This window comes from Mustela erminea, chromosome X (genome assembly GCF_009829155.1).
Source record: "Mustela erminea isolate mMusErm1 chromosome X, mMusErm1.Pri, whole genome shotgun sequence".
In the NCBI taxonomy this organism is placed as follows: domain Eukaryota; kingdom Metazoa; phylum Chordata; class Mammalia; order Carnivora; family Mustelidae; genus Mustela; species Mustela erminea.
Genome location: NC_045635.1, coordinates 124,571,584 through 124,595,469, shown reverse-complemented (window position 1 = coordinate 124,595,469; position 23,886 = coordinate 124,571,584). Strand labels below are relative to the sequence as shown.

Below are 23,886 nucleotides of genomic sequence, written 5' to 3'. Positions count from 1 at the left end.
ATAATGGGGATGTGTATGGTCATGGGCCAGGACTCAGATGCTCCGTATTCAAAGTCCACCAAGAAACCTCTCCAAAGGCAGCAACAGATAGACAAACCACCATGGTGACATACTGGGCAGAATTCAACCACACCCTTGGAGCTCTACACATGTTTTTGGCAGTGGCAACCTAAGGCCACAGCCCACCTAATTAACGAGATGATTGCCTTGTAAATCTGGATCCTTCTCAGGACATTTGTCTCCATTAGTTGAACTAATCAGTACAGAAGACTGGCCACCCCATTAGGAAATGTTGCAAGATTGATTCCAATCTAAATTGCCTTCTTCGGTAAAGGCTTCTGCTCAATGGTCCAGTCCAGGCATCAGAGGAGTCTGAGGTTTCCTGAAGGCCATTTCTTCCCTAACTTGGGAATTTGTTTTCTTCATCCAGAAGCTAATTTTGACAACTATTATTCACTTTCAAAAGTGACTTCTAAACTTTATTGTTCAGTTTCTAGATTTTGTGTTTCAATTTTTTTTGACATCGCCAACATCCAAATGACCATCATTTAAAATATGATATAATAGTACAACCATTTTTTCCCCAGAGCAACTTCCCTGGAAGGAACGCCACACCATACCCTCATAACATGAAAGAATTCTTTCTGGTTAACCTCTAATTTGTTCCTTTAGATGCAGGTCAGCCAAAGCGATCTGATAAAATTCACACACCTTCATTGGCCACTCCCCCAGCACCATCTTTATTGATCTACATTTGGTTCCATTCACCAAACAGAAAAAAACATTTTCTTGGGTGTCTACTATCTGCAAGGTATCTAAGAGCTGAGTAGCTGGACCAGATCCAGGCACAGGATGCAGCTGAGCTCTATCTACATAACTAGAGTATTTGTAACTGGAATAGGTATAGGATAATAATTACTAGCTATTGTTCAAAAGTAGAACTAAAATAAACCCATCAGTATTGGATTTTTTTTAAAAAAAGAGTCACGTTCAATTTGTTATTATGTTCCAGAAACCACCAAAGAGATGTGCTGATCTCACGCTGTAGGACAGACAGATCACGACTGCAAGTGCAGAGACTCGGATTCTACGGTAAGTGAAAGACAAGTCCGGGCAAAGGGAGGCAGGAGGAGACATTTCGTGCAATCCCCAGGCTGAGCCTTTTTAAAGACTTACACAATACATCAGTATTTCTTTCTAAGGGCTGCTGTAGCTTTTCAAACATGATAGCTTTCTTGTAGTTTACACTTATCACATTAAGAAAAATGGTAATGAGGAGTTCACGATAACTGCCTTTAGATCGAACAAAGTCTCAATTGCTGAGGAAAAAAGAAGTAATATCTATTTTCATGGAAAGATCCCTCCAGTGAACAACTTGGCCGTAGCTTTTTTCTCTCATTATTTCTGAGCTTAGTAATAATAAGGCATCAGGCCACCAATACAGCTAAAACTCCAGCCAATATGACTTGTATGGAATTGTCCTTCCTCTTAGAATGACAGAATCACAGCGCCAGGGAGATGAAAAGGAAACGATTTGCCCCATTCACATGAAATTAACAAATAGATCATAAGGTGTTGGTCTAACTATTGAACACCAGGCCCTCATCCCCCATCAACACACACCACCGATAAAAGTAAAAAATAAGCCAGGGGAGCCTGGGCGGCTCAGTCAGTTAAGCATCTGCCTTTGGCTCAGGTCATGACTTCAGGGTCCTGGGATCAAGGCCCACTTTAGGTTCCCCACTTAGTGGTGAGTTTCCTTGTCCCTCTCCTTCTCCCCCTGTCCCTCTCCCTGCTTGTGCTCCTTCTCTTAAACAAATAAATAAATAAAATATTTTTAAAAATTAAAAAAAAATAAGCAAAAATAAGCCAACAGAGGCATCAAAGTCTTTGCAGTCGCCTGAATTTAATAACATTACCAGCATGACTAAGGCTTAGTGAAATTGATCTAGAGAGCCCCCTCAGAATATTCCCAGACCATAACAGGTTGAGTATTTTTCAATGCCTGGACAGTCACTCCTCTCTCCAGATCAGTTTCTTTTGGCAATTACTTCAAATAATGGGAAATAAATAGCTTCTTTATTCCATATTAAGACTGGCAAAGTAGCAGGGCAAGTGGGAGCCATATCTTCTTCTAAAGGGATGCCTGACTAATGGAGAAGGAGAACATTCTGAACTGAATATGAACACTTTAGGGACCAGGCAGTGTGGACATAAAACCTTGCCCCATAAGCATGCTATAAAGCTTCAATCCTATGTTATAATCAGGAAGGCCGGCCCCTCTCTACCTCGGTGAAAACAGCCACCTATCAGACAGCATAAGCTAGAAGTAGCTACTGACATGATACTTCCTTATACTAAGTATTTACTAAACAAAAATCCAATCTAATTCTTGCATCACCACTTAATCATGTTTGTTTTTTAATGAAAAGGTAACAATTATAGAGGCTTTTTATTAAGAATTTCCTGTTGACATCTTCAAGGCCCCTAAAGCATTTACACGCCATGGGAAAGGGACACCTTCCAACTCCTCTCCCCATCCCGCCCACCCTGCCAAGGTTTTTTGTTTGTTTGTTTTGTTTGTTTTTGTTTTTTAATGACATTGTGAGAATCCACTGTCCATAGATGTCTCTAAATCCTCTTTAAACATCTGTTTTCAGCCCATACCATCTCTTGGGGGTAACCAGATCCATACGTTTCCTCCCTCCTACACATTTAGGAAAACACCAAAGAGAAGATCCAAAGAGAACACCAAAAGAGAACTTTTCCAGGGAAAAGTTCTTTCGAGCAAAGGTCACTTTGGGCTTGAGGTAAATAAATGAACATGGAGGACTCTCCCCTGGGCTTCAGACAAATACAAATTGTGTGATCAGTTTATATCTCTCATCCAAACGCCAGTTGTCCACTGGTGGTTTTCTACTGGGTTCTAGTCACGTGCTTCTCCCCAGTGTGACAGCACCCCACCCTCTCCTGCCACTCCCTCCTGCTCAACTAGTTTGTCCTTCATTTGCTTTCAAAAAGAAAAGAAATGTGCAAAATCATTAAAAACAAACCCGGACAGGGATTTTCAAGCTACCCACAGAGACTGTTAGACAGCTGACAGCAATCGACGTGCCAGGGTCTCTGGGCTAATTAAACAAATGTGACAATTTGAAAAGCTGCAAAGTGCCTTATGAACCAAAAAGAAAGAAAAATGCCCTGTATTAAAAGACATGAAAGGAGTTTATATATTTAATAAATAGGAAAAACCATTGTGGGGTAATTTATACTCCTCAGCAAAGGAAGCTTGGGAGCCTATGAAGGGTTGAAATGCCGAATTCAAAGTCACACTTTGGGAATCTTCGGAATTGATGAACCATTCAGAAGAGTCACAATTAAATCCAATAAAAGTTTGCATGTATTTAGTGGTTAGAAGTCCCTGGATGTTTGGATGTTTCGTTTCTGTTACTGTGTTCCATCCACTCAAGAATCCAGGCAAGCATCTCAGATCAGATTCCCAAGTCCCAGTGAAGACCCACCTCCGGGACAGAGTCACACAGCCAGCATGTGGCAGATGCAGGACCTCCATGCAGGTGGCGGCTTTGCCTTCCAGGCTTTTGCCACCACTGAGCTCCATAAGGATGGGCTCTCTATAAGGGAACATCGTCAAACAGCAAGAAGCAGGCATTGTTACCTTCCTGTAGGCCAATGAGATTTGGGGGTGGTTAGGAGCTCCTTTATACTTGTTTAGAAACCACTGCCCTTACTCACACTACTTTCTCAATTCATTGTCACATGTGTGCATCACACAACCTAGATGGCAAATCAAAGCCAATTAAGTCCACCTGTAAGGAGGAGCCTTGGATTTTTAAATGAGCCTTGCCATGGATGTAAAGTCCTAGTGGCTATTGCTAGGACTTAGGCCATATTGAGGTTAATAATCCAGATCTAGGTCCCTGTGATAGTATGAATCATGGTGTAGGTGAGCAACTTTCCTCCTTGAAGTAACGGGTCATCTAAAGTCTCCAGAACTGTCAAAATGTTGCCTGTGGTCCTTCTTTTCATGAGATACCTTATGTGAATATCTCACAAGATGAAGAAACTGGAGAGGGTAGGAAAAAGGAGGAGTGAAAGAGAGGAAGGAGAAGGAAGGAGGGGTACATATGAACCAGGTGCCAGGTTTTTATAGTACCATTTTTCCAGAAGGGGCCCTGCCAAGGTCTTACATATCCTTTGCTTCCCAGAGCCTGGGGATGAAGGCATTATCACTCCTGTGGAACACAGGGGAAAGAATTTGTCTGAGGCCTGGCACTTTCCCTGTGCTGCCTTCAATTTCTCTCTCTTCTCTGTTTTATGGGGCCATTAACTTTATCTCTTTCTACTTACTTAGTCTGATTTTTGGTCCTTTTTTATATAGTAGGAGTACTGTTTAGAACTAGAGTAGAATTTGACTAATGGATTCTACATAAGCCTCAGATGGAAATAAATTATTCACATAGACTCTAAACATGGCTAAGGGTACATAGTCAAAAAGTAAAACTAGATTTGGTTTTATTTAATGATCACACTCAGAAAGAAGACCCAGAGCAGATCTTAAGAGATAAGTTAGGGGCAGTTCTCTTCCCTAGAATTTCCAGCCATGATGGAAATGCTGTTATTTTGTACTGTCCAGTGATAGTCACTGGCCACATGGGGCTCTTGAGTGCTTATGATGTGCCTCATGGACTGAGGAACTGACTTTTATTATAATTTAACACACTTAAGCTTCACTATCCAGCCACATGTGACTACCATTACTGTACTGGACAGAGCAGACTAGTCGACACTTCGATTTTACAAACAGAAAACCCAAAGCCAATAATGCTTCAGAGACAAGCCAAGGGTTGAAAAGCAGGTTGTGGATGTGTCAGGCCTTGCTCTGAGGTTTCCTGATGCCCAGTCCAGTGCCTTCTTCTGAATCCCAGTTCTTCCAAAGGCAGGGGATTTGTGGTCTTGGCTGGGGAACACAGACCACCATTTACTTTGGTATCAAAAGTGCTGGGTATGTGAGGTTGTGCCCTATAGAGGGCTGTTGGGTTGAAGAGCGGGAAAGAGGCTGCAAAATTTGAGAGTGGACAAGCTCCTTGGGTTTTCTCCAGTCCCATCAGGTCCTGAGAAGTTGGAAGGTACTGAAGAGAAAACCACCAGAGGTCCAGACTGCCGAGGTGGTTTGGTTTTTGTTTGTTTATTTGTTTGTTTGTTTTAAGCAGGCTCCCCGCGTAGCAGAGAGCCTGATGTAGGGTTCAATCCCAGGGCCCTGGGATCATGACCTGAGCTGAAGGCAGAGACTTTAACCCACTGAGCCACCCAGGCACCCCTACTGAGGTGGTTTTGTCTGCCTTAACTTTCGATGGGCCTGCATTCTATATTTTGTGATCTGACAATTTCTAATTAACATGTTGGCAGGGGAAAGTGGGATGAGCTGGTTTGTATTAGTGCTCTTATCCCAGGAATGGGTGTACTGGGCGGTGGGGGGATGCTCTGTTTTGACACAACCTTCGTTGTAAGGTTGAGTATGTCTAATAGAAGCAAAACACAGTTTTTTTAGCCATAAAGAAAAGTCTGAAAACTCCCTTTGGAGAGAAAAAAAAAAAAACACATGTCATGGAAGCATCTTTTTTGTAACCACAGTGATAATAAGCACAGTGAATGGTACCAAACCAGCCCCTTCAACATTATTTAAGAGATTTGAATCAGCTCTCTGCAGTTATAGTAGCATATGGGGCCTCTACCTTTGCTTTTAATCAGTGTCTTATTTGAAGCGATAATGCCAACATTATTGTACTTTGAGGAGCAATATTAAAAATAGGTTAGAGCAAAGGTATTAAATAATGCTTGGCAATGGAAAAACCTAGCACAAAAAGTAGCACTAAATATATTAACTGAAGAAAAAAGAAATGGAGTCATTATAATGCCTAGTGTTTGTATAACTCTTCTACTTACTAAACATTATCATCTTCTTATTAACTTACAATAGCTCCATGGAAAACATATTACTTTACCAAAGGCAGACATGACACTGTGAGGCCATTTTCTCTAACCATTTCTCTACAAATTTCAGTCACCCAATAAACAGCTGCTCTGTCCTTCTTATACACCTACACTTGTCACCTTTGTGTACATATGGGGGGTGGATAGAGGGGCTTCTGGGCTGAGCTAAGGGGACAGAGAGATGAGTGTGACACAGACTCTGATCTAAGGAATGTGACATCATGCCACGAGAGGCAAACCACCCCACTGCATGAAAGTGACAAGTGGGGAGTGGAAAAGGTGGTGGGGGGACCCAGAAGAAAGAGGGATTCATTTCATTTGTACAGTTAAGGCTTCAGAGAGGAAGCAGTCCTGGTGTTGGCTCTTGCATGGTGGGAACGGGAGTCTACCAGGCACACCTAATATTTTCCCGGCATTCCAAGCACATTCTAGGGGCATAACATACATTAGCTCATTTGATTCTCCCATTAATCCTGAAAATTAGGTCATATTATTCCAGTTTTGTGAGTGAGATCGAGGATCTTTATCTCCTTGTAACTGCCCCTCAGGGGTTGGGTTCCACCATTTGAGTACTCCTAGCCTAAATCCGGACTCAAGCCTCACTCTAACACTGCAAGTCCCTCAGGCAGCAGTGGCCTGCTCCCTCTTCTGATTTAATTTTCTCTTGGCTAGCCTCTCCCGCCATTCCCTTTGTGGATCCACTCACTATATCCTACTTTACTTCTTGCTAAATGCATTTTTCAGTTCAGCAGATACCTCTTTAAATTTGTTATAAAACTAATAAAAATTTTAGAAATTGAGAAAATTTAGAAAAAGAAAAAAAGCTCACCCATAATTCTGTCACTCTAACAAAATAAGAACTATTATTTCAGGGTATTTTCCTTTAGTTTCTTTTTAGTCATATCTTTACCTGGCTATCAAAAGTAAGTGCAGAAAATGTTATAGTCTGGTTATTTCCCTTCACAGTATATTGTAAGGTTGTTTTTTTCCCCATGTTGCTACATCATCCTCAAAACCATCTTTCTAATGGCCAATTATTTTTTGAATGTATAAATCAGAATTTTATTAACTATTCCCCTATTGTTGGACATATAGTAGCATGTTTGTTATTACAAATAATATTGTAATGAATAACTTTGTTCATGCAGTTTTTCTAGGGCTTTGGATTTTCCTTGCAGCATCATTCCCCCAAAATGGAATGACAGATTATCAATGTCCCTCTAAAAATGGTGTGGACATCCTGAATAAATACAGAGGCACACCATGTTCATGAAATAAAAAGGCACAAGTAAATTCATCTATTGATATAATGCAATACTAGCAGGATATTTTATAAATACAGACAACAGACAACATGTTTCTAAAATTCATATGGAAAGGAAAGGCAACTAGAACAGTCAAACCACTTTGGAAAAAAGAACAAAGTTGGAAGATTCACATTATCCTAACTTTAAGACTTGCTATAAAGCTACAGTATTGAAGACATTATGGTATTGGTGAAAGACCAGGGGCATGAACCAATGGATGAGACTAAAGAATCCAGAAATCGAACCACATATATAAGGTCAATCTACTTTTTATAAAAATGCAAAATCAATCCAATAGAGAAAGACAGTCTCTTCAACAAATGGTGCTGAAACACAATGAACAATGAGTTTCAACCTATACCTCACAATATATACTAAAATTAATTCAAAGCAGGTTAAAGTTCTAAATGTAGAAATATAAAACTATAAAATTCTTAGAAGAAAACACAGGAGAAAATTTTTATGACCTTGGGTTAGATGACAAGTTCTCAGACTTGACACGAAAATCATAATCCATGAAAAAAAACCTGATAAATTCAACTTCAGCAAAAAACTTTTGCTCCTAGAAGGGCACTGTCAAGGAAATGAAAGAAAGAAAATGTTTCCAAAGCACATATCTGACCAGAAACCTCTATCCAACACATATATAGAACTTTGAAAATTCAACACTAAGGTAACAAACAATCTGGTTTTTGAAGTGGGCAATGCATTTGAATGCACAATTCACCAAAGAAGACACACAAAAATGAAAACAAGCATATGAAAAGATGTTCAACATCATTAGCCATTTGGGATGGCTATTTAAAACCACAATTTGGGATAGCAATTTAAAAACCACAATGACATACCACTACTTACTTACTAAAAAGGTTTAAATAAAAAATAATAATAAGATCAAGTGCCATCAAGGATGTGAGTTAAGTTTTTCATAATTTGCTGGTGTGAATGCAAAATGGTATAGCCACTCTGGAAAATGTTCAGCACTTTTTAAAAATAAGGTTAAACATACATTTGACCCCCAGCGCCCCTTCTGCCATGGGCTAGCTTTTGAACTTGGAAAGTTACTTAGGCTCAAATTACTTCAATTTCATTATCTGCAGTGGTGGGGCTGATAATAACACTTGCTACCAAAGAATGGCTATGCAACTATTTGATATTATTATTAGGGTCTACATTAAATTCAGGCTGACCTGAGTTCCAATCCTGTTTCATTCCCTTAGTAGCTATATAATTATGTGCTTTGAGATAATTTATTTAATCTCTCTGAGGCCTCCAGACTGCCCTCAACCCATCAGTCAGTGGTCTCTGGGTAATGAGCTAAGCCTTCCAGGAAAAAAAATAACACAATCTTGGGTCACCTGGCTGGCTCAGTTGGTTAAGTGTTTGCCTTTAGCTCAGATCATGCTCCCAGGGTCCTGGGACCGAGCCCTTCCTTGGGCTCCCTGCTTAGTGGGGAGCCTTCTTCTCCTTTTCCCTCTGTGTCCTCTCTGCTCATTCTCTCTCTCTCAAATGAATAAATAAAATCTTTAAAATCATACAATCTACAGGTTAGAACCTTGACATTGCCTCATAATCTTACTAATAGTATTCCTTGGGTAGCCACCTCTCCCCCTGTCAGTGACTACTTCTAACTTTCTCCAATTTCCTCAAAACTCTAAACTTTCTTCTGACTACCACCAACTCCATTGGCTCATCAGGAGACTTGGGCTGGAAATAAAGAATTCTGAAATGTTCCCACATTTACTTCTAATATTTTACATTTTTAATCTTTAATGTACCTAGAAATAATAGTATTATGTGGTGTGAGGTAAGAATCCAAGATCAACTGGAGGAGAACAGAAATGTTAGCCATATCATCCTTCCTATCCAAAAATAATAATATACCTTTCCATTTTTTAAAAATGTTCTTTGATGTATCTCGTAGTGACTTAGTGTGTTCATATAGCTTCTGGCACATTTCTTGTTAAATGAATTCATAAGATATAAATGGAGCCTTTTGGCCCATTTTATCTTACAATTGGTTGCTTACATGTAAATACTGTTTCAATATATTTATTCTGCACACTGAAATAGTGCTGAAGTGTTGTATCATTTGTAATAGTGCTTTTGGTTAATTCTTTTGGGGATTTCAGGAAAACATTATAAACACACATATATAATCTACAAATAATAATCATATTACACATTCTCTCCCATTTTAATACCTATTATTTATTTAGCATATTTAATTGCCTTGGCTCACCTCCAGGACAATATTAAATAATAATGGTGATAAAGAACATTTAGTCTGATTTCTCAACTACAATGGGAACGCTTTTAGAATTCCTCTGTGAAATGTTATACTAGCTTTTGGGTTGAAATGGATACATTTTACCACATTTAGGGTGTTTCCATCTATTTCTACTTTATCTAGAGTAAGTGTTGAGTATTGTCAAGTATAATTTAGCATCGATGAAGATGATCATGTAGTTTTTTCTTTCTTATCCTATCCATAAAAAGCATTATATACCTGGATTTCTTAATATTGAACCAGCTTTACTTTCCTGGAATAAAACCCACTTGGTCATGGTGCATATCCTTTAAAGTTCTGTCTGATTCCATTAGCATTTCATTGAGGAAATTTGCATCAATATTCACAACTGATGTTACTCTGAAATTTTCTGTTTTGTATGCTGTTTTTGTCAGATGTTGGCATCAATATTATGTGCTAATTTGACTCTTCTAAAAAAATACTTTGCAATATTTTCTTCTGGTTCCATGTTCTGAAACCATTGAGCTGTATTATTCCTCCATGGTTTGGTTTAATTTCCCTATGAAACCCTGCCTAGGACTGATGATTTCATGAATGAGTGGGACTCCTCTTCATTGCATTGATGGTGAAAAGTCTGTTTAGATTTTCTATCTTCTGGAGACAGTCTGAGTCAATTATATTTCACTGGAAAAGTTGTCGGTCTCATCTAGGTTCTCATATTTATTTGTGCCAGGTGAGTAAATTGTCACTAACTGTTATTTGTATTTCTTCTGTATCTGAAAAGTTATTACTCTTTATTATTCCTTCCTTTATGTATTTGTGCTTTTTCCTTTTTTCCCCCCTTGCTGAGGTTAACAAATGATTGATTGCTATTACTCTTTTATCTTGGAAAATAAAAACAGATCTTAAACGTGCTAATTCTAATGATTTTCTGTCTGTAATTCATTTCCTTGCAGCTCTTGATTTATCTACTTTTAATAAAATAGCATCTTTAGGCTCTTGTATCACTGCCTTGGCTCTTGGGTTTTTTTTATTCTTTTAGATAAAATTGCTTCATTTTTTTCATTAATATTTTAATTTAATTTTTTAAAATTTCTTTTCAGCATAACAGTATTCATTGTTTTTGCACCACACCCAGTGCTCCATGCAATATGTTCCCTTCCTAATACCCACCACCTTGTTCCCCCAACCTCCTACCCCTCACCCCTTCAAGACCCTCAGGTTGCATTTCAGAGTCCATGGTCTCTCATGGTTCACCTCCCCTTCCAATTTCCCCCAACCCCCTTCTCCTCTCCATCTCCCCATGTCCTCCATGCTATTTGTTATGCTCCACAAATAAGTAAAACCATATGATACTTGACTCTCTCTGCTTGACTTAGTTCACTCAGCATAATCTCTTCCAGTCCCGTCCATGTTGCTACAAAAGTTGGGTACTCATCCTTTCTGATGGAGGTATAATACTCCATAGTGTATATGGACCACATCTTCCTTATCCATTCGTCCATTGAAGAGCATCTTGGTTCTTTCCACAGTTTGGCGACCGTGACCATTGCTGCTATAAACATTGGGGTACAGATGGCCCTTCTTTTCATGACATCTGTATCTTTGGGGTAAATACCCAGTAGTGCAATGGCAGGGTCATAGGGAAGCTCTATTTTTAATTTCTTGAGGAATCTCCACACTGTTCTCCAAAGAGGCTGCACCAACTTGCATTCCCACCAACAGTGTTAGAGGGTTCCCCTTTCTCCACATCCCCTCCAACACATGTTGTTTCCTGTCTTGCTAATTTTGGCCGTTCTAACTGGTGTAAGGTGGTATCTCAATGTGGTTTTAATTTGAATCTCCCTGGTGGCTAGTGATGATGAACACTTTTTCATGTGTCTGATAGCCATTTGTATGTCTTCATTGGAGAAGTGTCTGTTCATATCTTCTGCCCATTTTTTGATAGGATTGTCTGTTTTGTGTGTGTTGAGTTTGAGGTGTTCTTTATAGATCCTGGATATCATCCTTTTGTCTGTACTGTCATTTGCAAATATCTTCTCCCATTCTGTGGATTGCCATTTTGTTTTGTTGACTGTTTCCTTTGCTGAGCAGAAGCTTTTGATCTTGATGAAAATTGCTTCATTTTTTAATAATTCCTGCTACTGTGATGGTCATAGTTTTGATTTGTTCCCTAACAACATTTTTTATACATTTTTTCCTTTTCTTCTTTGTTTTCTTCTTGGTATTTTTGCATTGCTCTTGAGTGGTTCTTTTTTTATTATTACTGCTTTTTCTAGTGACAGAAGTTCTTCCTGGACAGGAGTTGTTTATAGGATCTTTCTGTGGCAGTGGAGACTGTGGTTCCGTCCCAGACAAGCAAGAGCTCTCTTCTCAACACCCATGTGTACGTTCAAAGCCTTTGGCCTTTATTTATGTTTTATCAAGAGACATCAGGCCTACAGGCTGCTCATAAGGTAGCATCTCAATCTGCCACGTTGCCTCAGTAGCAAAGTGCTTTCCACAAATGTGGATTAACTATGTCACTTCTCATTCAATACTGCCTTTCCCACTTCTTAAGATCTGTATGTTCCAGACTAAGTCCAAAGAAGCTCCAGTTACAAAACTTCACGCTCAGCCCCCCTTATTTCCATATTGGTTTTGCTTTTCATGGTGTGTCACTTACTCTTTTTTTAAAAGATTTATTTATTTATCTCAGGGCAAGAGAGCACAGCAGGGGGAGAGGCAGAGGGAGAGGGAGACAAGCAGACTCTCTACTGAGCAGGGAGCCCAATGTGGGTCTCCATCCCAGGACCCCGAGATCATGATCTGAGCCAAAGTCAAGTGTTGGATGCTTAACCTACTGAGCCTCCCAGGTGCCCCTGTGTTACTTATCCTAAAAGCAGTGAATCATCAGCTGTGCTCTAGAGCCATGACCATGGGAACCATCCTTTGGATTCTTTCCTGTCTGACCTTCACAGAATAAATTATGACTTAGTCTTATGTATGTCTTCTGGTTAGACCAGTTGTGGGGTTCACATTTTTTTTCTCATTCCCCATGATGCTTTTTTCAATTAACAGGAGAAGGTGTGAGCTTTGTTCTATTATTTCATTTCAAAACTGAAGATGCCTACCAAATGGAATCTGGGAGGCTTCACTCTCAATGTATTTTCCAGAGACACTTATCTTACATCTATACAGATGCAAGTGCAACGGCCAACCTCCTGGCATTACATTTTTTTTTTTCCAATCCAATCCCACTAGCACAGCTGGGACAATGAGGTTGGTTCTCAAACAACAGTTGGAAGCTATTAGTTCTTTCAGATAAGCCTAGCCTGCTTTTTGGCAAACCAATACACTATTTCATTACCCTCTCTGTACACCCAAGATACAGAAAGCAGGTGTAAATTCTACACATGGCTTAAATTCTCACCTGCTTTCATTCAGTTCAATAGAAAATAATAAATCACCATATTCACAGAAGGAAACAGGTTGTCAGAAAACAGACTTCTTTTTATATAGCACACCTACAAAATTCAGGGACTCATATATTGACTTGGTGACTTTAAAGGGGCTACTCTTGTTCACTCCCTGGACAGCTAAATGCTGAGTTGCTAAGTTGCTGGTATTTGACATCATCTCTTCCCTGACATGTCCCACATTTGACAGGTTCCCATGAATCACTGGGCCAGTCACCTCATTACTCACGTTACTCATTCTCCCAATGACGTCTGTATAACCATTTAAAATTCACATCAGACACTGGCTGCAAACCCCTAGATTCCACATGAAAATATTTAAACTGCTTGACAGGATCTAAGTGCATTTGGAAGCATACTGGATGGCTTACATACACTGTTCACATAATAGTTGTTATAATTAAATTTAGCATCTTTCTTCTGGGTTGGTTTGTGTTTGAGAAAAGAGAGAATGATTACTGGGAGGCAAATAATGGCTAATATCTCTTATGGGCTAATTTGTTCCCATGAATTGCTCACCTCACATATGCATGCTACGTATTAAGTCCATTAGTGCTTTGAATTAGCTTCAGAAAAGGTAATACTCCACATAATTTACCCAGTCAAGGGCATTTTCACCTGCTGACAAATTTACATATTCCCCAATGTCATTAGGTAAGAGCTAGTCATCAGAATAGCAGAGGGTGCAATCAGTAGTTAGTTCATTTATTTGACTCCATCAATGTTAACATTAATTATAGTCTAAATTATATTTAGCAATTGTTGTCTTTCTTGGATGGAACACTACATTACTATTTCAAGAAACTATAATTTTAAAAGTCCACACCAGAATAGGATAGATGCCTTTTGAAACATTCTGGAAGGACTAGTATTTAAGACTGCTATAGAGAAAATCGTTTGCATGATTCCAATTTGAACATTATTTATACATTAATTTGACAGGATATAAAATCAATTGCCTAATTATTGGTTAAATTTATCAAAGAAATTCTACTGAAAGGTGCTTGATTATGGTGCATAGTTATGATAATATAATCAAATTTCCTTTCAGAGATAATTGACCAATTTTGTTCTCTGATCCATTTTTTTTTTCATTCTTAAGATGGGCTTCTTCATTTGTTTCCCCTTTTAAAAGTAAAAAAAAAAAAAAAAAATAGCAAGTACTGTGCACAGTCGTCCTGTAATTATTTGGTAAGATCTCTCCATGCTAAAACTGTACACCCAAACACAGACCTAATATGTGGAATTGCCCTAATTTAGAATGCTGTAAACACAGATCGTGCCGTCATCCAAAAGAGGTACCCATGTCGATGTTTACCAACCTGATCCATATGGCAGGGAAAGATCTGTAAGATTATACAGTTTATCAAATCAAGTTCCGTAAATCTTAGCTAGCAAATTCAGCATTCCCCATAAACAGTGAATTACGCTTACAGATGTTAGACTATGAAATTATCAACTACTGAAGGTACTTTGCTAGGAAACACAATCTGTTCAGTGTCAGGGCTAAGAGACATGCTCTATCTGCATTTTTGACTCAAGAAAGGACTTAATTGATAGTTTGTTGATATTTTTAAGTAAATTCTTGCGAGGAACAAATAAATCATACCACTGCCAAGCAAATAATCACTGAACATCCATCCTCAGCTAGTAGCATTTAGTGCATGCAGCTCTTCTTGGCTGAACTCTTCCAGAAATGATTACTTGAGGACCCATCAAACCCCGCGGAGCTCAGGAGAGAAGCTGATGTGGCCCATATTATTACATATGAGCAGCTTCAGAGTCCCTTATCTGATAGATGAATTGTAACTGCAGAACACCACCAGAGTTATTGTTAGTTTTCATTTCTGTTTGGACTTGAGGGTAGCTTGAGTTGAAAGAGCAAATGGTGCACTGACCAAAGCAGGTGCACAGTCTGGGACCATCGTCACCTTGATGTTTATCTTTTTTTTTAAGATTTTATTTATTATTTGACAGAGAGAATGAGAGAGAGAGAGAGAGATAGATAGAGAGAGAGAGAGAGAGAGAGGAGATCACAAACAGGCAGAGAGGCAGGCAGAGAAAGAGGGGGAAGCTCTTGCAGGACTTGATCCCAGGACCCTGAGATCATGAACTGAGCTGAAGGCAGAGGCTTAACTCACTGAACCACCCAGGAACCCACCTTGATGTTTCTGATTTGCAAAATGTTAGACTAGGCAACAATGTACTTGACAAGTAGTGAAGACAAGTGGATCTACACAGCATGTTTTACGGCAGAAGGGCAGTTGGAGGAGAGGTGCTGTGGGTTGGTGGTTTCTGGTCTGTTTGAAAAATGACTTGAAATTGTTTTGGCATAACTGGATTTGTATGAATCAAGGAAACAATGGCAGCTGGAAGGAATGGGTAGCTGATGCCATCATGATACTAGTCATAAAGGAGACCGCAGTTGGGGAAGGCAGAATGGACTAGAGTGCGCCAACAAGAGCCAAATGCATAGGGAGGTATTTGTTTTGCAAAATGGGACTCAAGATGCAGAGTTTTGGAACTGTAGCAAGGTGTACGCGACCTAGTGTACATAAGGAACAGGCAGCTGTGGTCCCCAGGTGGAGCACGCCAGTGGATTTCTCAACAGTTGCCCACTCTCCACTCCAACCCTTAGGCCCCAGGAAAGATAACAGAGGGATTCCTGAGCTCTTCCAAAACTGGCATAGAGGGGCACCTGCATGCCTCAGTCAGTTGGGCATCTGCCTCTTGGTTTCATCTCATGTTGTGTTCTCAGGGTCATGAGTTCAAGCCCCATGTCAGGCTCTGTGCTCAGCCTGAGTGGGCTTGAAATTCTCTCTCTCCCTTTCTGCCTCCCCTTTCTCGTGTTCTCTCTGTCTCTTTCTAAAATAAATAAATCTTTTTGTAAAAATTGGCCAGTATATCCCCAATTCGGATACTTTCATCTCTGATCAGAGTATCATCTTGTGGGTAACAACACTCACAGGCTGAAAATGCGGCACGCATACCCCCAACAGGTAAAATTGGTGGCCAGGTGAACTTGACAATAAACAACTCTGTCCTCTTTATTTTTCCTTGGGCTGCGCTATCACAGACTCAAGATGTAGAGTTTTAGGACTGTCGCAAGATGTACGCAACCTAGTGTTCTCAAGTGTTCTGCCTGGAAATGGCACATTGCTCTTATTTTTTTATCAGTGGCAGTTATATGCCATTGTTATTATTTTATTATTTGAGGTGATATTCGAATATATTAAGAATGTTAGGAAGAAAGAATTAACTCCTGATGCCTGCTCAAATTCCATTGGTTAGGTGGGATTCTTAGAGTGGTTAGGACTAAGTCAGCCAGCATCTGGGGCAATTTTTTTGTTTTGTTTTGTTTCTTTTTAATCCAGAGGGTTGTGAGAGGGTGGTAGCCGGTTTGGCATAGTGAAATGCAGACCAAGTTCCTTTTCTGCTTCCACCGCAACCTAGCTTCACCGACGTTGCAGGTCATTTATAACCTCTCTGGGCCTTACTTTCCTGAAAAAAATAGGGACTACCCCATGCTTCCTCTTATCAAAATAACATAATGTGGTTCAAGTGTTTTCAAAGGCAGTCATGTGCCACAGAAAAATATGGTCACCCTATCAGGTCAAGTTAGCCCTGGAAGACCAGAGGAGGTGGGTTAAGATGGTATGAGAAGCAGGAGCACAAAGAAAGCCAAACGGTTTGAATTGGAACAGCATTTTGGAGAAGGATGCAAAAATAAAATGCATTAGGGAAAAGTATTTCCATTGCCTGGGGACTGAGGGACTGAGAGAGGGGCGAGACCAGTTCTGTTGTAGTTGGTTTATAAAAGAAGTCTGTCCCCAGGGGAGATGAAGTGGGTTTGCATGCTTAGCCTGCTGGGCTGTGGAGGGCAAAAAGGGGGGAGATCAGTGAGGTGGGGAAGCTGAGAGAGCAAACAGACTGAGCTCTCCATGTTCCCCGCACAAACCGTGTGCACACTTTAATGATTCTCTCACTGCAGGTGGGTCGTATGGTGGCAGGGTGAGTTATTACCCCCTGTTTGCTGCACGAAGAGATCGAGAAGCCACACAGTTAGAAAGTGAGGGACCCAGGGATTCCTACTCCAGGGCCAGAACCCCTTCCTCCCCACAGCTACGCTTCAATGAGGCAGAATGTGCCCTTGCTCTTGGCTGATCTGAAAAACGCTGATGGTGTCAGAGAGAGGTGGAGGGGAAAAGGAAGGGAAAAGCCTCCCCCCCAATACCCACCAGGGAGGAGGCAGTTGGGGAGCACGGCCACACAGAGAGCTGTGGAACTATCCGCTGGGCTCCACAGCCCTCAAACAAACATGACCACGAACCTGTTGTGCCACACAATGTGGGCTATACAAATTTAAGAATTACTCATAAAATTTAGGACATAAACTTTGGAATGCTTATTTTTATTCTAAGCATGAGACATGTCAGTCATTCTTCAATGAAGGAAAGCCAACTCATTAATGATGCTGTTGAAAAATACCTGGGATTCTATACAATCTACAGCCCTTAAAAAAAAAAAAAAAAAAGACATTTCCCTAGATTCTCTTTCAAGAACAGAAGGACTTTTGTTACCTCCTCAAAGGGTGCTATCTTTTACGAGCTTATTAAGGCAACCTGCTTCTTTTCTTTTCTGTTTAAGTGACATTCTGTTGTTTCTCTAAGTGGCTCCTCTAGCAGACAGGGGCCCCCAGCTTCTGCCAGGTGCTCACCAGGCTCTCCTCACTCGGGCAGTGGGGCAGCGTGGGAGCCCCATATACCCCAGGGCCAGGCCGCTCTTAAGAAGAGATTCCAATTGCGACCAATTAGGTGAAAGTTTTGAAATGGGAACCACATTCTGTGGGAATTAAGAAAAGACCACTGATTTCATTTGGGAGAGAGGAAGAGATTTCTTGCCGTGTTACCTTTCTTTCAGGAATGCAGCCAACACACACATGAGCAAGCATTTTGTGTCTCTTGTTGATCTGACCCATCTCCACACAATGGAAGGAACAGGCAGCTGTGGTCCCCAGGTGGAGCACACCAGTGGATTTCTCAACAGTTGCCCACTCTCCACTCCAACCCTTAGGCCCCAGGAAAGATAACAGAGGGATTCCTGAGCTCTTCCAAAAGTAGCATAGAGGGGCACCTGCATGCCTCAGTCAGTTGGGTGTCTGCTTCTTGGTTTCAGCTCATGTTGTGTTCTCAGGGTCATGAGTTCAAGCCCCATGTCAGGCTTTGTGCTCAGCCTGAATGGGCTTGAAATTCTCTCTCTCCCTTTCTGCCTCCCCTTTCTCGTGTTCTCTCTGTCTCTTTCTAAAATAAATAAATCTTTTTGTAAAAATTGGCCAGTATATCCCCAATTCGGATACTTTCATCTCTGATCAGAGTATCATCTTGTGGGTAACAAGGCTCATAGGCTGAAAGTGCGGCACGCATATCCCCAACAGGTAAAACTGGAGGCCAGGTGAACTTGACAATAAACAACTCTGTCCTCTTTATTTTTCCTTGGGCTATGCTGTCACAGAAGGTAACACAGCACGGGAAGTCTCAGGAAGAAGTGGGGAGAGTTCCTCACATTGGTAAGTGGGGGGATGGGGGGCAGACTTCTCAATGGTACACAGATTATTCTTTTCCCTAGGGGGCAAGACTGCGTGCTTTTTTCATGGCCACACTGATCATCATTTATCATAATAATGAGCATCTCTATCTCTTGGTGGTTTCAAAGGGAAATAGAACAGGTATTATCATCCTGTTTCACAGACAAGGAATGGAGTTTCAGAAAGATGGAGTTCTCTGTCCAAACTGCACAGTGACAAACAGCAGGGCTGGCCCTGGGACTCAGTGCCATGACTCCTGTTCTTCACACGCAGCATTGCCTTGCCTTATGGTGCTAACAGCTAGAGATGGGAGACCCATTTTCCAGGCTAGGCTCTGGTATTGCCTTTGTTTTTAGCATTGTTCTGGGAGAGGTCACTGCCACCTCTTGTCACTCTTACGTACACATTCCCTCCCGTTAGGAACAGGTCCTACAGCTTACCTTCTCTCAAGTCTCTCCACCTCACTGCCCTCCACCCTCCCACATCTTGTCCCCTCATCCTTGTGCAAGGATGAAACAAGTCTGCAACCCCCACAACCTTCTTCAACCCGTGTTGGCAAGGGAGGCAGCAGTGAAGTTGAGGCTTGAGATTCCAGAGAGCAGAAAGCCCAAGATTTAGGGTAGGCTGCTTGAAGAGGGGGAGAATACTAACAAAAGAGGGGAGTCTCAAAAGAACTTCATCAAAGTCAAAAGCTTCTGCACAGCAAAGGAAACAGTCAAGAAAACAAAGATGCAACCCATGGAATGAGAGAAGATATTTGCAAATGACAGTACAGTCAAAAGGTTGATGTCCAGGATCTATAAAGAACCCCTCAAAATCAACACACACAAAACAGACAATCCTATCAAAAAATGGGCAGAAGATATGAACAGACACTTCTCCAATGAAGACATACAAATGGCTATCAGACACATGAAAAAGTGTTCATCATCACTAGCCACCAGGGAGATTCAAATTAAAACCACATTGAGATACCACCTTACAGCAGTTAGAACGGCCAAAATTAGCAAGACAGGAAACAACAAGTGTTGCAGTGGATGTGGAGAAAGGGGAACCCTCTTACACTGTTGGTGGGAATGCAAGTTGGTGCAGCCACTTTGGAGAACAGTGTGGAGATTCCTCAATAAATTAAAAATAGAACTTCCCTATGACCCTGCCATTGCACTACTGGGTATTTACCCCAAAGATACAGATGTAGTGAAAAGAAGGGCCATCTCTACCCCAGTGTTTATAGCAGCAACGGCCACAGTCGCCAAACTATGGAAAGAACCAAGATGCCCTTCAACGGATGAATGGATAAGGAAGATGTGGTCCATATACACTACGCAGTATTATGCCTCCATCAGAAAGGATGAATACCCAACTTTTGTAGCAACATGGACAGGACTGGAAGAGATTATGCTGAGTGAACTAAGTCAAGCAGAGAGAGTCAATTATCATATGGTTTCACTTATTTGTGGAGCATAACAAATAGCATGGAGGACATGGGGAGTTAGAGAGGAGAAGGGAGTTGGGGAAATTGGAAGGGGAGGTGAACCATGAGCGACTATGGACTCTGAAAAACAATCTGAGGGGTTTGAAGTGGCGGGGGGGTGGGAGGTTGGGGTACCAGGTGGTGGGTATTATAGAGGGCACGGATTGCATGGAGCACTGGGTGTGGTGAAAAAATAATGATACTGTTATGCTGAAAAGAAATAAAAAATAAATTTAAAAAAAATCAAAAGAAAGACCAGGAAAGGTACAAGGATGAAACAAAAGCTTGGGGAGATGACAAGACTAGCTTGGCCAGGGATGGGGAGAGGATAAGTGAGAAATGAGCCAGGAGGTATAAGCAGAAGGGTCTTGAAGTGGAATGAGAGGATTCCCCACCAGGATACTCCCAGAAACAGCGCAGTAATTACTTGAAACAGCTGAAGCAGATAGATTGCTTCATTATTAAAAGGCACAGGAATAAAGGTTTAAACTCACCCGCAAGATTTCTTCAACACAGCTTGGATCACTGGGAAGGCTTACCTAAAATAAAATAAACAAACAGAAATTAAGCATCATTTAGCTACTCTCAGAGAAGCTTGTTCTATCATAGTTTACACGGTAGGAAAAACTGTAAAGAAAGGAAATAGAGCTATCAATGTGGGTTTTTCCCCTGTTAAGTACAAAGCTGAAAGTATCTGCTAGTGGCCAATTTTGTTTTGCCTTAATGAAGCAAGAAGACCATAGTGCAAGGAGCAGAAAGAGAGTAGCTTGTTCCGACACCGATTTTCTGTGGGATGCTGGGCTGTCTCCCCCCACCCTCCCCATCACCCAGGCTTTACTTTGCTCATCTATCCAAAGAAGGAGCTCGACTTCCTCATCTTGACGGCCCATTTGGCCCTTTGCCACAGTTTAATATATTATTCATAATCATAGATTTTAAAAACATGAGGCCTATAGGACATACTTCTATGATTGAATTAAGTTCTTTTTAAATTTAGTAGTCTAACCAGTTGCCTGCAATTTTTATCTGAAACACCAAGTTTCAGACTCCTGTGTAAATTGCAGGCATGCCTTGGCACTGAGAGAGCATCTCACAAACATACAAAGTGAATCCCATGAGCTGTCTTTCCCAGCGTGACATCTTCCTGATCAATCAAAATTCAAGCAACTTGAAGAAATGTCCTGAGGACTCACTGCAGGTCTGGCACATGGATCTATCCTCCAGGGACTCTATAATCAGTGAAAGCCAGAAGCCGGCACCAAACTAAGACACCAGCCTGAAGGCAGTGACTGGTGGGGGATGTGGGCATGGGACAACCACTCGAAGAAAGGTCTGCCGGGTGTGACATCACCTGTGTGAGTTGCAGGCATCCCCCAAACCTCTCTCTCTCCTGCATACCCTCCCCCTCTCCAGGACTGCAATTTGTCACTTCTGCTTCCCTCCAGTTCTGGCAAGGAGAACATTTGGTCTCCTTAAATCACTGCCTCAGAAGGTGAAATGTCAGTCCTCTAAAGATAGCACAGTCACAGAGACTATACATCCCAAATATCTCACAGGGGCAATTAGGTGATGAGCCCCTAGTACTCCAATAGACTGAAGGATGAACATAACTCTACTTGGGGAAATGGAAAATAGAATATGGCCCCAGTCTCCCTCAAATTTGCAAGAAAACCTGATATAAACATCAGCAAATCTTAATTCAGCATTAAAGTCACTGCTGTAGTGGTATTAATTTCACCTTGCATTTTTTCAGTACCTTCTTCATGTAAAAGTCCCTGCTTCAGGAGCATAAAATCCTTTGTTGGGGAGGCAGGCTGAGAAAGAGTCCCCCATAAAGGAGGGACTATCCAGTACTCGGTACACTTCCAGTTTACACCTGTTATCCTGGAGTCATTATTGACAGTATCTCCTTTTTCCCCTCACAGATCCCCCTCACAAATGTCCCAGTTTGGATGATAAATCATATAGTCACTCTTTCCCAGCACAGTGACATTCTAATACTGGGTAGAAAGAACAGTAGAAGGAAAGGCAGGAAAAGAGGGCTAGGCATTACTTTCCAGAGGACCTTAAATGCAGGTCCCCAATAGGGAACTATGGGTATGCTTTGGCCTAGCACAGTACATTCGTTCATTCAACAACTTTTCTGAGGGCCGAGGACTATGCCTCCAGCCTTATGCTAGGCGTGGGTACCATGAAAAGCAAAAGGAGACATAGCTTTCTCCCTCATGGAGTCTGTACACTCAAGAGAAAGGTAAATAGGAGGAATCACATAGTTCATGTAGGACTGAAACTGTGTGTACCGCTCCCTAAGACCATCTCACAGCCACTAGTTGTGCAAAATTAAAGAGTCCCTGTCCAGACTGGTGTGGGAAATACTGCCATACAACCCCTATGTGGAAATCCATGGTGCGAATTAAAGGCTCCAAGACATCTATCTAAGTGTTTAACACATGTTCCCAACTTTCTTGACCGCTGAATTCTGGGCTTTTTAGTTTTTGTGATTTTTGTTTGTTTGTTTCCCAATCATCAAATACCACCATTCCATGCAGAATGAGTGTTTGTGGAACATGCACCGGCAGATGTCTAACGCCCTGCAGTATTACAGAACTCAACGGATTAGTTTTAACCACAGATACAATCTCATCCCATTGCTCAATGCTCTAGTAACTGTATTTTCCAAGACAATCCATGAACTTCTAAGAAATAACCTTTGCCAAAGGTCAAAATGATTCTAGCAGAATTAAATCTTCAATATCATTGTTGCATTCTGTCTGTGTGGGCCTCCTGGGCTAAAAATGTATGTCCCGCTCTCAGAAAAAGGTCCTTGCTCTTTTTGTTCCCACACAAAAAACATAATGTTAATTTTCCAACCACAGAGAAAAACATACAAACAATGTGCAGACACCACAAGAACACTTGCTTCTGGGTGTATAAGGAACTAGGTGGGAGTTCCAGCCCTACCACTTGGGAACAGGACTTGGTAACTTTACCCCTGTGAGTTCCAGTTTTCCCAACTATAAAATAAAGTAGAATAAAATAAAATCACCATCATACTAATACCCACTCTTTTCAAATCTCACAGGGTTTCTGTGAGCAGCATGTGAGTAATGTGAATGTGCTCTGTACCCCTTGTCCTGTTGTTCTCCTCACTGCTTTATTACTAAGTTGAGTTTTCTCATCTTTTCCAGGAAAGAACTGACTTACTCTCTCCCCCTGCAAATATCATCCCTACACCTGGTATTATAAAGTATCTATTTCCTTATGGGGGAACTGATGTCAAAATAGAAAGAGTTGTCAACTCGGGGGTTTTGCAGCACATCTAATAACGACTTCTTGGTGTCAGTAGCACTCAGGTTTGGGAAGGACTGCTGACAAGGGCAGTCAAATAAGTCTGTGTCCACACCGAGTGTTCAGATTTTTTTTCTTTTTAAGAAAGCCCGGAATCCAGCATTGGCATGAAGTCACTAGTCCTGCAAACTTCTCTAGCCCTGCCCCACAGCTTTTTCCATTGCAAGACAGCTACATTTGAGCAGCAAATGCTTCTCCCCCTGCAAGTGCTTTTGAATTAAGCAGCGGAGCATTTCCTCTGCGCCTAGAATAGTGTTAGGCATTGCAGGGGGGCAGTGATACAAACAGCTCTGAGACTTGGCCTCTTTCTCTGGGAGTTAAATGTCTGGATGGGATGGCAAAACAAACAATTAGAGACCCACTGGGACAGACATTGTAAGGTAGTCATGACAAGGGTAATAGGATCGTATTTACCGCCCGACCGCCTATTCATCAGTTCTCCCATTTATTTCTTT

General features: G+C 41.2%; 1 protein-coding gene across 9 annotated transcripts in view; it reads right to left on the bottom strand.

The window, feature by feature from the left end:
• The window catches only part of AFF2 (AF4/FMR2 family member 2), a 459,081-nt gene that overhangs the window by 151,620 nt on the left and 283,575 nt on the right, over window positions 1-23,886 (bottom strand). For all 9 annotated transcript variants that reach the window (XM_032330752.1, XM_032330754.1, XM_032330756.1 and 6 more), the window contains exon 4: window positions 20,578-20,622. In XM_032330752.1, the coding sequence (XP_032186643.1) occupies window positions 20,578-20,622 (45 nt within the window). The remainder of the gene's footprint in view (window positions 1-20,577; window positions 20,623-23,886) is intronic.